Source organism: Macrotis lagotis, chromosome 1, assembly GCF_037893015.1.
Source record: "Macrotis lagotis isolate mMagLag1 chromosome 1, bilby.v1.9.chrom.fasta, whole genome shotgun sequence".
Classification (NCBI taxonomy): Eukaryota; Metazoa; Chordata; class Mammalia; order Peramelemorphia; family Peramelidae; genus Macrotis; species Macrotis lagotis.
In genome coordinates, this window is record NC_133658.1 from 895,111,811 (window position 1) to 895,125,965 (window position 14,155).

Below are 14,155 nucleotides of genomic sequence, written 5' to 3' on the forward strand. Positions count from 1 at the left end.
AAAAAATCAAATGAGATAATATTTGTAAGACACTTTGTACAATGTCCTTCACATGGTGGGTAGGTTTATGAAGATTTATGAGGACTTCCCTTCCTTTATCCCTTTTCATTTTGCCACTGACTTTGTGTGAACTCTAAAAAGTCCTTTCCCCAGCCTAGTCCTCAATGATGGTATCTGTCCAGCTGGTGCAGATGGACAGGGAAAAATCACAGACCTGGTTCCCTACCTTGACCTTCCAAAAAGACCCTCCCAGTAAGGCTGTTAAACATGCCTGAGATTGTGACTGAGACAAACCCTGGTGCCTTTGACATAGCCAGGCATAGGAAGCTTGGAGTTTCTATCTCAGGGAAATGTGAGCCTATGGAGTTAACCTCCTGCTCACAAAAGGATAAATGATAGACCCCAGATTTCCTCAGCCCACTTCTTGTAACTAAGCATAGCTGATCCTTTCTTCTTTAGCCTTGTGACAATGTATTTGTACCTCTTTTCTTCTGGTCCTCCTGATCCCCTGCTATTGCCTCTCGGTGTCTGGATATCCTTAGTAGTTCAGACTTTGGAGAGGAAATTAAACTCCATTCCCAACCCCTAGGGTCCTCAGTTGACTGTCTGATGGACTGGGAGAGGAGACACCCAGGATTGGCTACATTTCATGGGAAGCTTCCTGTCTCTGTTGTGGTTTCCCTCTTGCCTGGGATAGGTCACCAGGGAATAAGAAGGGCAAAGTCTATAGTAATGCCCCTTACAATGACTCTGGAGGTATCAGGAATATTTTTCTCTGCTCTCGCCAAACTTCCACTTATGCTTCTGTTGACTTTGTTAGACCAGAGAGAATAGCTTCCTCAAATCTTGTGAATGACCTAGGGAAACCATTCACTAGACCTACTTCTAGGTTCAGAAGTCAGCTCTGTTCACCTCAGAGGCAGACCTGACTGGGATGTGTCTCTGTCCAGGACATCTCTCCACACCTGCCTTTCTTACTTTTCATCCCCAGCACACACAAATTACCCAGGATGCCTTGTCCTTACTTCCCCAAGAAGGTAGGATCCATAGGATCATGGGATTTATAAATTGAAAGGGAACTTAGTGGTCCTTTATCTCAGCTTTTTTCTGCTTCTGAGACTACGGGCAGACAACTCCCCTGGACTTCAGTGTCTTCAATGATAAAAGAAAGAGTTTGAAATTTGTGGTGCTCACAGCCCTTTCTAGGCCTGTATCCTATGATCAAAGTCAACTGCTTCCTTCTACATGAGAAATGAAGGCCAAGTTGATTATTTATTTATTAGGGAACCACTGTATGTTCAAGTCTAGAATAAATGCTGAGACAGGAAGGAAAGAAGAAAGGAAAGAGGGAAGGAAAACAATCATGTCTTAAGGGCCCACAAAGTGCCAGACACTTTGATATCTGCTGGGGAGTCACAGAGAGGACAAAATAATCCCTCTTTTTCACTAAGGAAAAGTGATATGTGAGGCTGTTTTGGTAAAATGTTAGCTTCTTGGGGCAGGAGCTGTTCTTTGTCTTTGTAGCCTTCTGAATACAGTGCTTTGTATTTTCTTTCTTCTCTTTCTCTTTGGAAGGTCAAGTTAGGGGACCAGTCCTGTGATTTTCCGTGTCTAGAGAAGAATACTCCTAACAAGGTAGATGAGTCAAAATAATTGGCCTGTAAGATTTTACTGCTGTCTTCCGGTATCGTTTAGACTAGGTGGAGAGAGAGACAAACCAACAGAAAACATGAAATTAGCACTTATGGTCCTTTGGAATGGGTTGTCAACAGAGACCATAGATTTCATCCTAGACTCCTCACTATCTCTTACCCTCTGTCAAATCAATGTACAAGGCTTGTTGATTTTTACCTTTGTAGCATCTTCCAAATATTCCCCCTCCTCTCCTCTGATACTGCATTCTCATTGATGCCCCTTCTGCCTCACACTTGGATCAGTGTAATGAATTCTAGGGAGTGGATTGTGGTTAGAAGTTATTTGTCTCCCATCTTTCCCACCTGCAATTTATCCTTCATTCAGTTACCAAATTGATTCTCCTAAAGTACAGGTCTATCTGTCTATCCTACTCAATCCTATCTATCCACTATCCTACTCAATAAGCTTTGGTGGCTCCCTATCCCTCATAAGATCAAAATTAAAAATGTCAAAGCCTTCCCTAACTTAATCTTCTCCAGCCTTTCCAGTCTTATTGTGCTTTACACCTTTCCCCCATCCCCCACATACTCTGTGATTCGGTTATATTGATCTCCTTGTTCTTCCAAGGTGGATATTTCCTTTGATCATCCCTCCTGCCTACAATTCTCTTTTTCCTTACCTCCTCTTCATGGCTTCTTTCAATCCTGGTAAAAATTCACCTTCCACAATTAGCCAGTCTCATTCCCCTTAAGTCTGATGCCTTTCTTCTACCATCAACACCAATTTGTCCTGTGTGGATCTTATTTTTGCATACTTGTTTTCTTCCATTAGACTGAGCTCATTGAAAGCAGGATCTGTCTTTTGACTTCCTTTTTCACATGTGCCCAGATTATAGTAGGACCTGAATAAATGTTGATTGACTGACTTAATGCCTCTTCTTCCTTTTGGTCTTTCTTTCAGTTTTGTCTTCATGATCAGATGGGTATGTTCATCTACCTCCATACTTTGTGTAGCTATTCTCTGGGCTATTTCTGTGCTGTCTTAAAAGATGATGCTCTGGATAATACATGAAATATTAAGGTAAGCCTGCTCTAACACCTTCCACCCAGGGACCCATAACCATTGTTGCTTCAGGATACTGTACTGGAAACCTAAGGAATTTACAACCCTCCTTCAGTTTTGGCTGCCTCCCCGAAGGCAGTTGTGGGAAGAGGGTTGGACCTGGTGTGAGAGAACTAGATCCAGACCCAACTTTACCCTTACTGTCCATGTTATCCTGAGGTTCCCTGACCTCTTTGGCCCTCAATTTCCTTAATTGTAAAATGAGGGGGTTGGATGATATGACGTCTGATGTCTCTTCCAGATGGAAATTTATGATTCCATGTAAATAAAGTTTGGATTTAACTTTCCCTATCTTCTTGGACCTCAGAGTAGCTGGAACAAATCTGGAATAAGACAATGCTGAACAATGTCAACAAAAACCTTCCTATTAGGGCTCTTCTCCAAGGTATTTGGTGGCATAAAGTGTCTCTTAATCTTATTTGTGTCTTTTTTAATGAAAGACTTTTTTTACTTGATCAAGATTTATTTCCTCTCCTTTTCACCTTCCTCCCATACTTGAAAACAAAAATAAACATTTATAGCAGATTTTATGTATAGTCAGACAAGGCATATTGATGCATTGGACATGATCTAAGAGAATGTAGGTCTTCATCAGCATCTTAAGTCTATCACCTCTCCATCAGGAAGTGGGAACATGGTTAAACATGAGTTCTGGGGGGCAGAGTCAATTGATACCTTCTGAGTATGTATTTTGATCCTCCATGGGACCAAAGTGATTTTCTATGATCAGATTCTTCTTTTTCTGTTGTTTGCTCATTTCCTCATCCTATGACTAATTTACCATACTTCCAAGGCTTTGGGGGATTTTGGGGTCACCCCACAGGAATTCCTAGAAACTCCTCCCCTCAAAAAACTCCTAAAGTCATCAAATTATGAATCTAGCCAAAATTTAGAGGGTTAGAACCCATAGAAAGACTAGGTGATACAATTTCCCAGCTCAAGACAACTTAGAGGATCTGCAGGAAAGGTCTGTTTCACCATTACTTGGGGTTGGAAAGAGCTGCAGTGCAGCTGGACTAGAGCAAACCACAGAACAGCAAACCTGCTCCAGCCTTCCAGGAAGGGATGCCAGGGTCCCTGGGGGCACCTGAGTCTGTGGCAGAGGAGGCAGTTTCCAGACCTCTTGATCCAGGCATCACTAGGGACAGTTTGAAGGGGCAGTGAGAAAACTGTGGCACAAGCATGAGTGGAATGCTAGCATCAAGATCAGCCCTGTAAGTGAGGAAACTGCAACAGGAATCAGTAGAGTCACCCAGCACTTTCAGCGTGCCCAGCTCACAGTAGGTAAGGGAGTCAGGGGAGACTGAAGAGGTCTCTCTGCTTCCTCTGGGGTAGTACTCTGCTATTTGTCCACACCCAGATTCAGGTTGCAGTTTGGTCCCCATACTACCATAGCTGAGCAGGGACCATCCTCATAGCTCCAGGGCAGAGGGGAGGGACTGTGGTCATCCACATACGAGAGCACAGGCAAGAGAAGATTCAAAGTCTTTCATAAGACCTTGGAGGAATTATGTTTCCTTTGGAGTGACCCCAAACTCCCCAAACCCTTGGAAGTATGGTAAACCAGTCATAGGATGAGGAAATGAGCAAACAACAGAAAAAAAAAAAGAATCTGATCATAGAAAATTACTTTGGGGGTGGCTAGGTGGTGCAGTGGATAGAGCACTGGCCCTGGAGTCAAGAGTACCTGAGTTCAAATCTGGGCTCAGACACTTAATAATTGACAAGCTGTGTGGCCTTGGGAAAGCCACTTAACCCCTATTGCCTTGCGAAAACCTAAAAAAAAAAAATTACTTTGGTCCCATGGAGGATCAAAATATGTACTCAGAAGATATCAAAGTCTAGGATTCTGTATCCAAAATCTCCAAGAGAAATAAGAAATGGGCTCAGGCAATAGAAGAGCTCAAAAAAAGACTTTGAAAAGCAATTAAAGGAGGTGGAGGAAAAATTGGGAGGAGATATGAAAATGATGCCGATCAATCATGACAACCAAGTCAGCAACTTGGTGAAAGAAATGCAAAAAATACTGAAGAAAATAGCATGTTAAAAACCAGTTTAGGCCAAATGGAAAAAACAAGACAAAAGGCAAATGAGGAAAAGAATACCTTAAAAAGCAGAATTGGTCAGCATGAAAAGAAGTTAAAAAGCTCTCTGAAGAAAATAACTTCTTCAAATGTTGAATGTAACTAAAGGAGGCTTATGACTGCAAGAAATCAGGAAGAAATGAAATATTACCAAAGGAACCAAAAATTAGAAGGAAATGTGAAATATCTCATTGGAAAAACCACTGACCTAAAAAACAGATCCAGAAGAGATAATTTAAAAATTATTGGCTGCCTGAAAGTCATGACCATGAAAAGAGCCTAGATTTCATTTTTCAAGAAATAATACAGAAAAATTGCCCTGAGATCCTAGAAGCAGAGGGCAAAATGAAAATTGAGGGAATCCCGAAAGAGATGCCCAAAGGAAAAACTCCCAGGAATATTGTAGCCAAATTCCAAAACAGAGGTAAGTGAATTGCTTTGGGTCACACAAGCTAGTAAGTGTCTGAAGCTGTATTTGAGCTGAAATCTTCCTGACTCTAGACCTACAGCTCTATCCACTGAGTCACCTTGCTGCTATTATGTCTAAATTTTTAGTTTCTTGGCAAAATGGGGGGTTATGGGTAGAGAAGACTACATATAACATCCTACTTTTTTGATAGGTTGATTATTTTTTTTAAGTTTTTTTGCAAGGCAATGGAGTTAAGTGGTTTGCCCAAGGCCACACAGCTAGGTCATTATGATGTGTCTGAGGCCAGATTTGAATTCAGGTACTCCTAACTCCAGGGCCAGTGCTCTAGCCACTGAGCCACCTAGCCACCCCTAGGTTGATTAGTTTGCTGAACTGTTTTCTACTTTTTAAAAGATTCTGCATTATAAGAGATTTCTTTATGGTAAAATAAGTCCATAAAGGATATGTTGGAATTAGTCTGAGCTGCTTTCCCTAGAGCTGATTGCTAATTTTTCAATGTAAAAATTGGCACTTCATAAATGGGAAAACAGTATAAATCAGGGTTTAATTTATTGCTTTGCTAATTGCTAGTTTTAAGAAAGTGATTGGGAAATTTTAGCAATATTAGTTAAAACATTAAAATGTGCCCTGTGTTCCTTTCCCCTCTCTCCCCCAAAAGAGTTGTTTGTTAAACATTTACTAGTGGGGCGGGGGGGGGGGAGAATGATTAATGTAGATGATGAAAAAATAAAATGTATTTAAAAAAACAAATTTCTTGCCAATAGTCTGGGGAGCATTTCAGAGACATTCATGATACTCTTTGATATGACACAGAGCTTTCAGGGAAGGGATCACTCAATCCAGGGACACATTTCTAACAACCATGCATTGCTCTGATCCTACTGCTATGCTCAATGACAAATGTCTCATGTTTCCTCTTTTAGGCATAGAAAGAAATAACACCATCTTTGAAAACTTCAAAGTGGAGGCATTTTTGCCCCAAACAGACTATTGGCCTATTTCTGCCATTGAGCAAGTAGGTATATCACACTCTTTGGGACTTGATGGTTCATTCTTTTTGCATGTTCATTTATAGTGTTTTAAATAAAATTCTGACCTTAATAAACACCATATAAAACAAGTGTTTACAAAATTAGAGAAGAACAGAAAATGAATAAACATGCTTGTACCCACAAATGGTTTCAAGTAAGTGTTTAACAAATAGTTCTCTGTGAAATAAATATACACAAGTCACACATAAGTTTATTCTTTAATCATCAACATTTTCTTTATAATTTTCTTTACTCTAGACATTCAATATAATAACCTAATTTGTACAAATCCTAATATATAGTATTTGCTGATCCTTATTCTAGCACTGCAATGAATATATGGGAAATTATGAATCTATATGCTATGGAACTTGTATTTCCTTTTTACATAAAAGAAATTCAAAACACAGCTTTCTGTTGGACAGCTCTCATTGTTAAGTTTTTTTCTTTAAATTGAATTTAAATCTGCCTTTCTGAGACTTTTCTCCTTCACGGGGTCTACCCTCTTTGTTCAAACTTTGTGGGTTTACTTCCCTCTTGTTAATCCCCTTCAAATTCTTGAGACAACCTTTAACTTCTCAAAGCTGTGTGACCTTGGGCAAGTTGCTTAACCCCATTGTCTTAAAAAAAACCCTAAATGAGGTCATGAAGAGATAGACCCGACTGAAATATCTAAACAACAATGGCAAAGAATAACTAAGTAGAATTATATTGATCTACTCCCTTAAATATTATTATTTTAGGGAATCTAATTTCTGACCATCATGTCATTTGTGGGGAAGGGGAACTCTGGTATTAATGATATTAATTTAGTGTTAGATATCCCAAGTAGAGAGAGCAAGAGATAGAGACAGAGACATAGTAGATACACAGAGAGAAAAGAGGAAAGGGAGGAGGAAGACATAGAAAGAGAGAGAGATTGAGAAACTTCTCAAAGTAATTAAGGTCCACCTCTGATGTGGGCTGTTATGCTGCCTTGTTAGCATGGGTTAGAAGGGAGAAAGATGAGATATCATTAGCACTTCCTCTCACCTGCACTTTTCCAAGGAAGATTCTAATTCCTGCCAGAAGCAGGAAGTTGATATCAGAGATGACTTTATTCTTCTCAGAGAGATGGGATATCAGGTAAGAATTATGACTATCTGTTTCTCTAAATGATATTAATACAAGGGATATAAACAGGTTCAGTCTGCTTTCTCATTACTTTTTATTGGAGGAAGAAGGGAAATTCTCTATCCAAAGTTTGATCCCCTTTCCACCTATTAACAATTCCACAATGAAAAAAATTATAAAAAGCAAAGAAATCTAAATTGTAGCTAAAGGCAGATCAGAGAGAGAGAGAGAGAGAGAGAGAGAGAGAGAGAGAGAGAGAGAGAGTGTGTGTGTGTGTGTGTGTGTGTGTGTGTGTGTGTGAAGGAGCTTTCCCACTGGAAGTGAGAACTCACCTGGACCAAAAGAGAGTTGTAGATGTCACCCAAAGAGAATCTCTCTCAAGTCTCTATTGAAGAAAGCTAGGCAGGAGGACATGATGGCTACTGCTGACTCTTCTCGTGTGCTTCCAGAGTCTTGCCACAGTCTTCCTTAATAGGCTGATCCTTTATGTAGGAGAGTCATCTACCTGAGAGCCAGTGTGGCTTCAGAAAGGGATAAGGAATAGTTGATATTAGCGTTTGACCAACAACTCCAAAAGAAATGCCAGGAGCAAAAATAAATCTGTGTTCAATGTTTGAGGATATGACCAAGGACTTTTATATATTTTCCTTCCTTATCTCTCTTTTTCATAAATTTATTTTTTTATCCATATGTACATGTATATTTTTAAGTTACAAAATTTCCTTCCACCTCCCCTTCCACCTCTCTTCCCCTCTGCAGCGGACAGTCAAGTTAGTATTGCATACATATAGATATTTATATATATTATATATATATATATATTTTATAAGTATGTTTATAGATTAGTCTTTTCAGTATGAAGAATTAGGATTAAGGGATATATATATATATATATATATGTATACATATATATATATGAGGTATTTTTTTATAAAGTGTTCATCAGATTCTGAAGGGTTGTTTTTTCTTTTGTTTTATTTTGTTTTTCTTCCTCTGGATGCAGATAACATTGTACATAGCAGGTCTAATAACAGTTGTTCTAGCTCTCCGAACTGCTGAGAGGAGCTGTTTCCATCAAGGTTTTTCATCTCATAATGTTGTTAATGTGGACACTGTTCTTTTGGTTATGTTCCCTTCGCTCAGCATCAGATCCTGTAAGTCATTCCATGCTTCTCTAGAATACAACCATTTATGGTTTCTTATAGAACAATAATATTCCATAACATTCATGTACCATAACTTGTTTAGCCATTCCTCAATTGATGGGCTTCCCCTCAATTTCCAATTCTTTGCCACCACAAAAAAGAGGTGCTATGAATATTTTGGAACATGTGGGACTTTTCCTATTTTTTATGATTTCTTCTGGATATAGGCCTAGAATAGGAATTGATAGTTCAAAGATAATTAACATTATTATTTCTCTTTGGGCATAGTTCCATATTGCTCTCCAGAATGGTTGGATCTGTTTGCAATACCACCAGCAATATATCAATGTCCCAATCCTCCCACAACCTCTCCAACATTGATCATTTCCCCTTTTTCTTATCTTGGCCAATCTGATAGGTGTGAGGTGATGCCTCATTGTTGTTTAATTTGCATTTCTCCAATCAATAATGATTTGGAGCATATTTTCATTTGATTATATATAGCTTTAATTTCTTCATTTGAAAACTGTTTATTCATATCCTCTGACCCTTTATCAATGGGTAACTTTATGTATTTTAATGAGATATATTTTTGCAGCTACTTTGTCGGGGATAAAGATTGCTTACCCTGCCTTTTTCACTTCAGCTGAAGCATAGTATATTCTGCTCCAGCTTTTTGCCTTTATTCTGTATGTATCTCTCTGCTTCAAATGTGTTTCTTGTAAACAGCATATTGTATTTAGATTTTTAGTTTTTAATCCCCTCTTCTATCCACTTATGTTTTAAGAGAGAGTTCATTTCATTCACTTTCAAAGTTATCATTATTAACTCTTTATTGTCCTTTATGCTATCTTCCCTCCATATGTATTTTCCCCCTTTTTTACTTTACCCATCTTCCCCAGTATTTTGCTTCTGAATACCACCCCCTTCAATATGTTTTCCCCTTCTATCCAACCCCTCCCCCTTTCCCCTTTCTCATTGCCCCCTTTTCCTTCCCTTACTCTGTCATTTCCTCTTTCCCCCCCCCCTTCTCCTTTTCCCTCTTCATACTTGAAAGATAATATAAGTTTCTAAACTCATCTGAGTATGTGTGTATTAATCCCTCTTTGAGCCAAATCTGATGAGAGTAAGATTCAGGCTGTTCTCACCTCTTCCTCTCTATTGCAATAATTCCTTTGCACCTCTTCATGTGATAGAGTTTACACCATTCAATCTTCTCCTTCTACCCATCTCTTTACTGCCCCCCCCCCTTAAGGAGATATTATTTTTAAATCATTCCATCAGAGTCACAGACTCTGAAGTCTGAGTGTCTACTACTTCTGACTAAGTATATTCCCTCTTATAGAGTTACTATTCTCAAGAATGGGGATATAGCCAGTTTCATCTTATTGGATAAGTTTTTTTCTTTTCCCCCTTTCACCTTTTCAAGTATCTCTTGTGTCTCCTATTTGAAGACCAAATTTTCTGTTTAGCTCTGGTCTTTCCATTGAGAAAAGTTGAAAGTCTCCTATTTTGTTATAGGTCCATCTTTTTCCTTGGAAAAGAAAACTCAGTTTTACTGGATGGTGAATTCTTGACAGCATTCCAAGCTCCCTTGCCCTCCAGAATATATTTCAGGTCCTTAGATCCCTTACTGTGACCCCTTGTTATTTGAAATGTTTCTTTCTGGCCACTCACAGGATTTTCTCCTTAATCTGATAGTTCTAGAGTTTGATTACAATATTTCTTAGTGTTGTCATTTTGGGATCCCTTTTAGGAGGGGAATCATGTATTCCTTCAATGATTATTTTCCCTCTGGTTCCAGGATATTGGAGCAATTCCCCTTCACTATATCCTGAAGTATGGAGTCCAGGATTGTTTTCTCTTCGAGGTTTTCAGGTTTCTATGATTCTTAAATTGGCTGCTGGATTTATTTTCCAAGTCTATTTTACATTTTCTTCTATTTTTCATTTTTTTGGTTTTATTTAACAGATTCTTGTTGTCTCATGAAGTCATTAGTTTCTACAGATTCCAATTTTTTTGGAGAAGATTTTCTTCATTTACCTTTTGAATCTCCTTTTCTAATTGGTCAGTTCTATTTTTGAAGGAGTTGTTGTCTTTTCCTCTTTGCCCAATGGTATTTTTGAGAGAATTATTTTCTTTTTGCACTTGTCCAATTGTATTTTGTTTGTTTTCTTGTTGCCAGATGTTAATTTTCTCTTGCATAGTTTTAATATTCTCTTGCATTTCTTTTTCCCAATATTTCCATTTGATTTTGAAACTCCTTCCTGATCTCTTCTAAGAAATCTTTCCGGGCTGGAGTCCAATTCATATTCTCCTCTGAGTTGGTATTCTTATCTTCAAGGTAACATTAAATGGAACCAATTTCCACTGGCATTCCTCATTTTGGATCCCTTTTCCTAGGGTCTTGTGTTTTGGGAGTGGGTGGTTCACAGACTTTGGTGTTGATATCCCTTAGAGGACTTGCTCCATGGGCTTAGGAACTCCAAATGGGCTGGCCAGTAGGGGATGCCAGAAGTTTTCTTTGGATTGTCTATGATATAGATTTGTGGCCCACTTCTATGCCTGGGACATGGTGGGGACAGAGCTGGCAGCAGGATCAGTTTGGCCCTTGGGATAGTCAGCTAATCAGGTCAATCAGAAATCAACTGAAGGAGATCTGAGGCCCACTCCTAAGTCTTGGAGCAAGGTGTTTACACCTTGGGGAAAGTACATGTTCTTAAAAGGTGGTGCCATAGTCAATGAAGTTACATCATTGCTAAACACAAGTAAACCTTTCTAGAGGAGTTACAAGGAAACAGAAATAGCAAAATTATGAAAATGGAAGTCCTCAACATCCTTACCTCAGAATTGGATGATCTAAATACAAAATAAACAAGAAGGAAAGTAAGATGGTGAATAAAAATTTAGCTATGATAGATCTCTGGAGAAAACTGAATGGGGATAGAAAAGACTATACCATTTTTTTCTCCAGTACATGGCACCTATACTTAAATTGACCATGTGCTAGGGCATAAAATTCTTAAAATCAAATGCAGAAAAGCAGGAATTATAAAAAGCATATTTTCAGATCATGATGCAATAAAAATTACATGTAATAAAGGGCCATGGAAAGATAAATCAAAAGTTAATTGGAAACTAAATAAGTTAATTTTGTCTTATTTTCTTTTAGGTTTTTTCTAGGCACTGGGGTTAGGTAATTATTAAGTGTCTGAGGAGGTTGTATTTGAACTCAGGTACTCTTGACTCCAGGGCCAGTGCTCTATCCACTGCACCACCTAGCTGGCCCTGTCTTTTTATTTTTTGTTAGTTTATTTTTTTACATTTTCCCCCAGCTGCATGCAAAATCAAGTTCCAACATTTACTTACAAAATCCCAAGTTCCAAATCTTCTTCCTTCCTCTCATCCCACTCCCCGCATTGAAAAAACAAGTTACTTGGTATAGGTTAAAAATGTGTAGCTATGAAAAACTACTACAATAATCAGGTTGCAAAAATAGACATAACCCCCCCCAAAAAAAAGATAAATCTCAAGAAAAATAAGGTGAGAAAAAAAGTAAGCTTCAGTCTGTATTGAGACATCATCAGCTCTGACTTTGGGATGGATAGCATTCTTTATCATAAGTACATGAGAGAAATTGCTTCAATATTTTCCCCCACAGTTTTCCCCCAACCCCTTTTATTCTTTTCATCCTGTTCCTCCTCAAAAGTGTGTTGTATCTGAATATCCTACCCAATTATCTTCTCTCTTTTCTATCACCTACAATTCCTCCTCTCCCCTCCCTCCTCTTTCTCCCATCCTTTTCCTCTCCTATTTTCCTATAGGGTAAGATAGATTTCTATAACCAATTGAGTGTGTATGTTATTTCCTCTCTTGACTTCTGTTGAGAGGTGAGTTGCTCCTCTTTTACTCCACTGCAAAACTCTTTCTTGTCTCTTTTATATGAAATAACTTATCCCATTCTACCTCTCCTTTCCCTTTCTCCCAGTACATTCCTTTCCCCCCATTAATTCTATCTTTTTAATATCATATAACTGACTCAATTTTCATGATTTTCTGACATTGCTCTTACTTCTCTTCCAAATTTTCCCTCTACCACCCTTATCTGGTTTTCAATTTTTTTTTCAACTCTTCCATAGCCTGAGATGAATTTATATTTTTCATGGAGGCTTTGGATATAGAGCTTTGATTTTCTTATGTTCTAAGTGTGTATTTCAATCCTCCATAGGATCAAAGTAATTGTTTCTGATCAGATATTTTCTGTTCTTTGATCATTTCTCCAGCCTATGACTTCATCTTAACTCTTTGTTAAAGTGGGGCTCTGCTTCCAGGGTGGAGAATGCACTGTCCCATATTTTGAGAGTTTTTGTAGCTGTTTTCAGGGACGCTCCCCAGGGACCTGCAAGTTCTCAATTCTTTCAAGGTCTTACAAAAGATTATGACACCTCTGTTGGTCTGTGCATGACTACAATTATTCCTTTCTACCCTGGAACCATGAGGAGAGTACCTGCTCCACTGTAGGTGCTAAGTTCTGTGGTGCTTCTGCTCCTTTGTCTGAGACTGAGTCCCCAGACTGACCTGCATCAAAGTATGGGAGAAGCAACAGATTTCTGTCTGAGGGATAGCAAAGAGACCACTGCAATCTCCCTACTCCCTTACTAACCCATGGGCTGAGTGCCCTAGAAGCAGCTGCAGGGTGGCCCCCTGATGGTTGACTGCCTAGGCCTGCTCCTGATCCCCTGGGGACTGGACTGGGCTCTGCAATTACTCTGGTGTGACAGATTTCCTGCTGTCCTTCCAAGTTGTCCTTGACCATCCCTGGTCTGAGAGGTCTGGAAACTGCCATTGCTGCCATGGACTTGGATGAGCACAGGAATCCAAATGTTCCAGAATCTGGTCCTGGATGTCTGGAGCCAGTTTGTTCCAGTGGGCCCAGGCTGTGCTGCAGGTCCTTTCGAACTTGGGTTTAAGAGAACCTTCCCATGGATCTTCCAAGTTCTCTTTGGCCAGAAAACTCTTTCATTCAGAATTTTTTGTGGGTTCTGCCACTCTAGAATTTGATTAGAGTCACTATATAAAGTTATTTGAAGTGGTTTATAGGAGAGCCCATGGGAGTCCCTGCCTTTACTATGTCATCTTGGCTCCATCCCCCATTTGTCTTTTTAAAAGAAAGATTTCTTTAATTGATAAAATTCTATGTTCTCTCCTCATCTTTCCTCCATCACTGAGAACAAAAGCAAAAGCAAAAACCTTTATGTTGTCATAGCACATTCATGCTTTGACCATGGCCAAAGAGAATGTATGTCTCCATCAGCACCTTGAGTCCATCACCTCTCCTTCAGGCGGTGGGCATCATAAGTCTCCTGGAATTGTAATTGTTTATTCTATTGATCTGAGTTCTTAAGTCATTCTAAGTTGTTTTGTCTTTATAATATGTTATTGTATAAATTGTTCTCTTGGTTCTGCTCACTTCACTTTGCATTCATTTGTACAAGTTTTCCCATGTTCCACTTTAGTCATTCACATCATTATTTCTTATAGAACAAAAATATTCTCTTACATTCATGTACTATAAAATAGTTTAGCTAGTGGTCC

At 38.9% G+C, this 14,155-nt stretch overlaps 1 protein-coding gene across 10 annotated transcripts in view; it reads left to right on the top strand.

Annotated features, from left to right (window-relative positions):
• Window positions 1-14,155, top strand: part of LOC141509270 (tumor necrosis factor receptor superfamily member 5-like) — a 95,445-nt gene that overhangs the window by 15,172 nt on the left and 66,118 nt on the right. For 9 of the 10 annotated variants that reach the window (XR_012474629.1, XR_012474630.1, XR_012474631.1 and 6 more), the window contains exon 2: window positions 2,596-6,286. Coding sequence is in view for 6 of the 10 variants with exons in the window: in XM_074218674.1 (XP_074074775.1) it covers window positions 6,134-6,286 (153 nt within the window). In the remaining 4 variants the exon portion in view is untranslated. The remainder of the gene's footprint in view (window positions 1-2,595; window positions 6,287-14,155) is intronic. The other variant, XR_012474632.1, reaches the window with a different exon arrangement.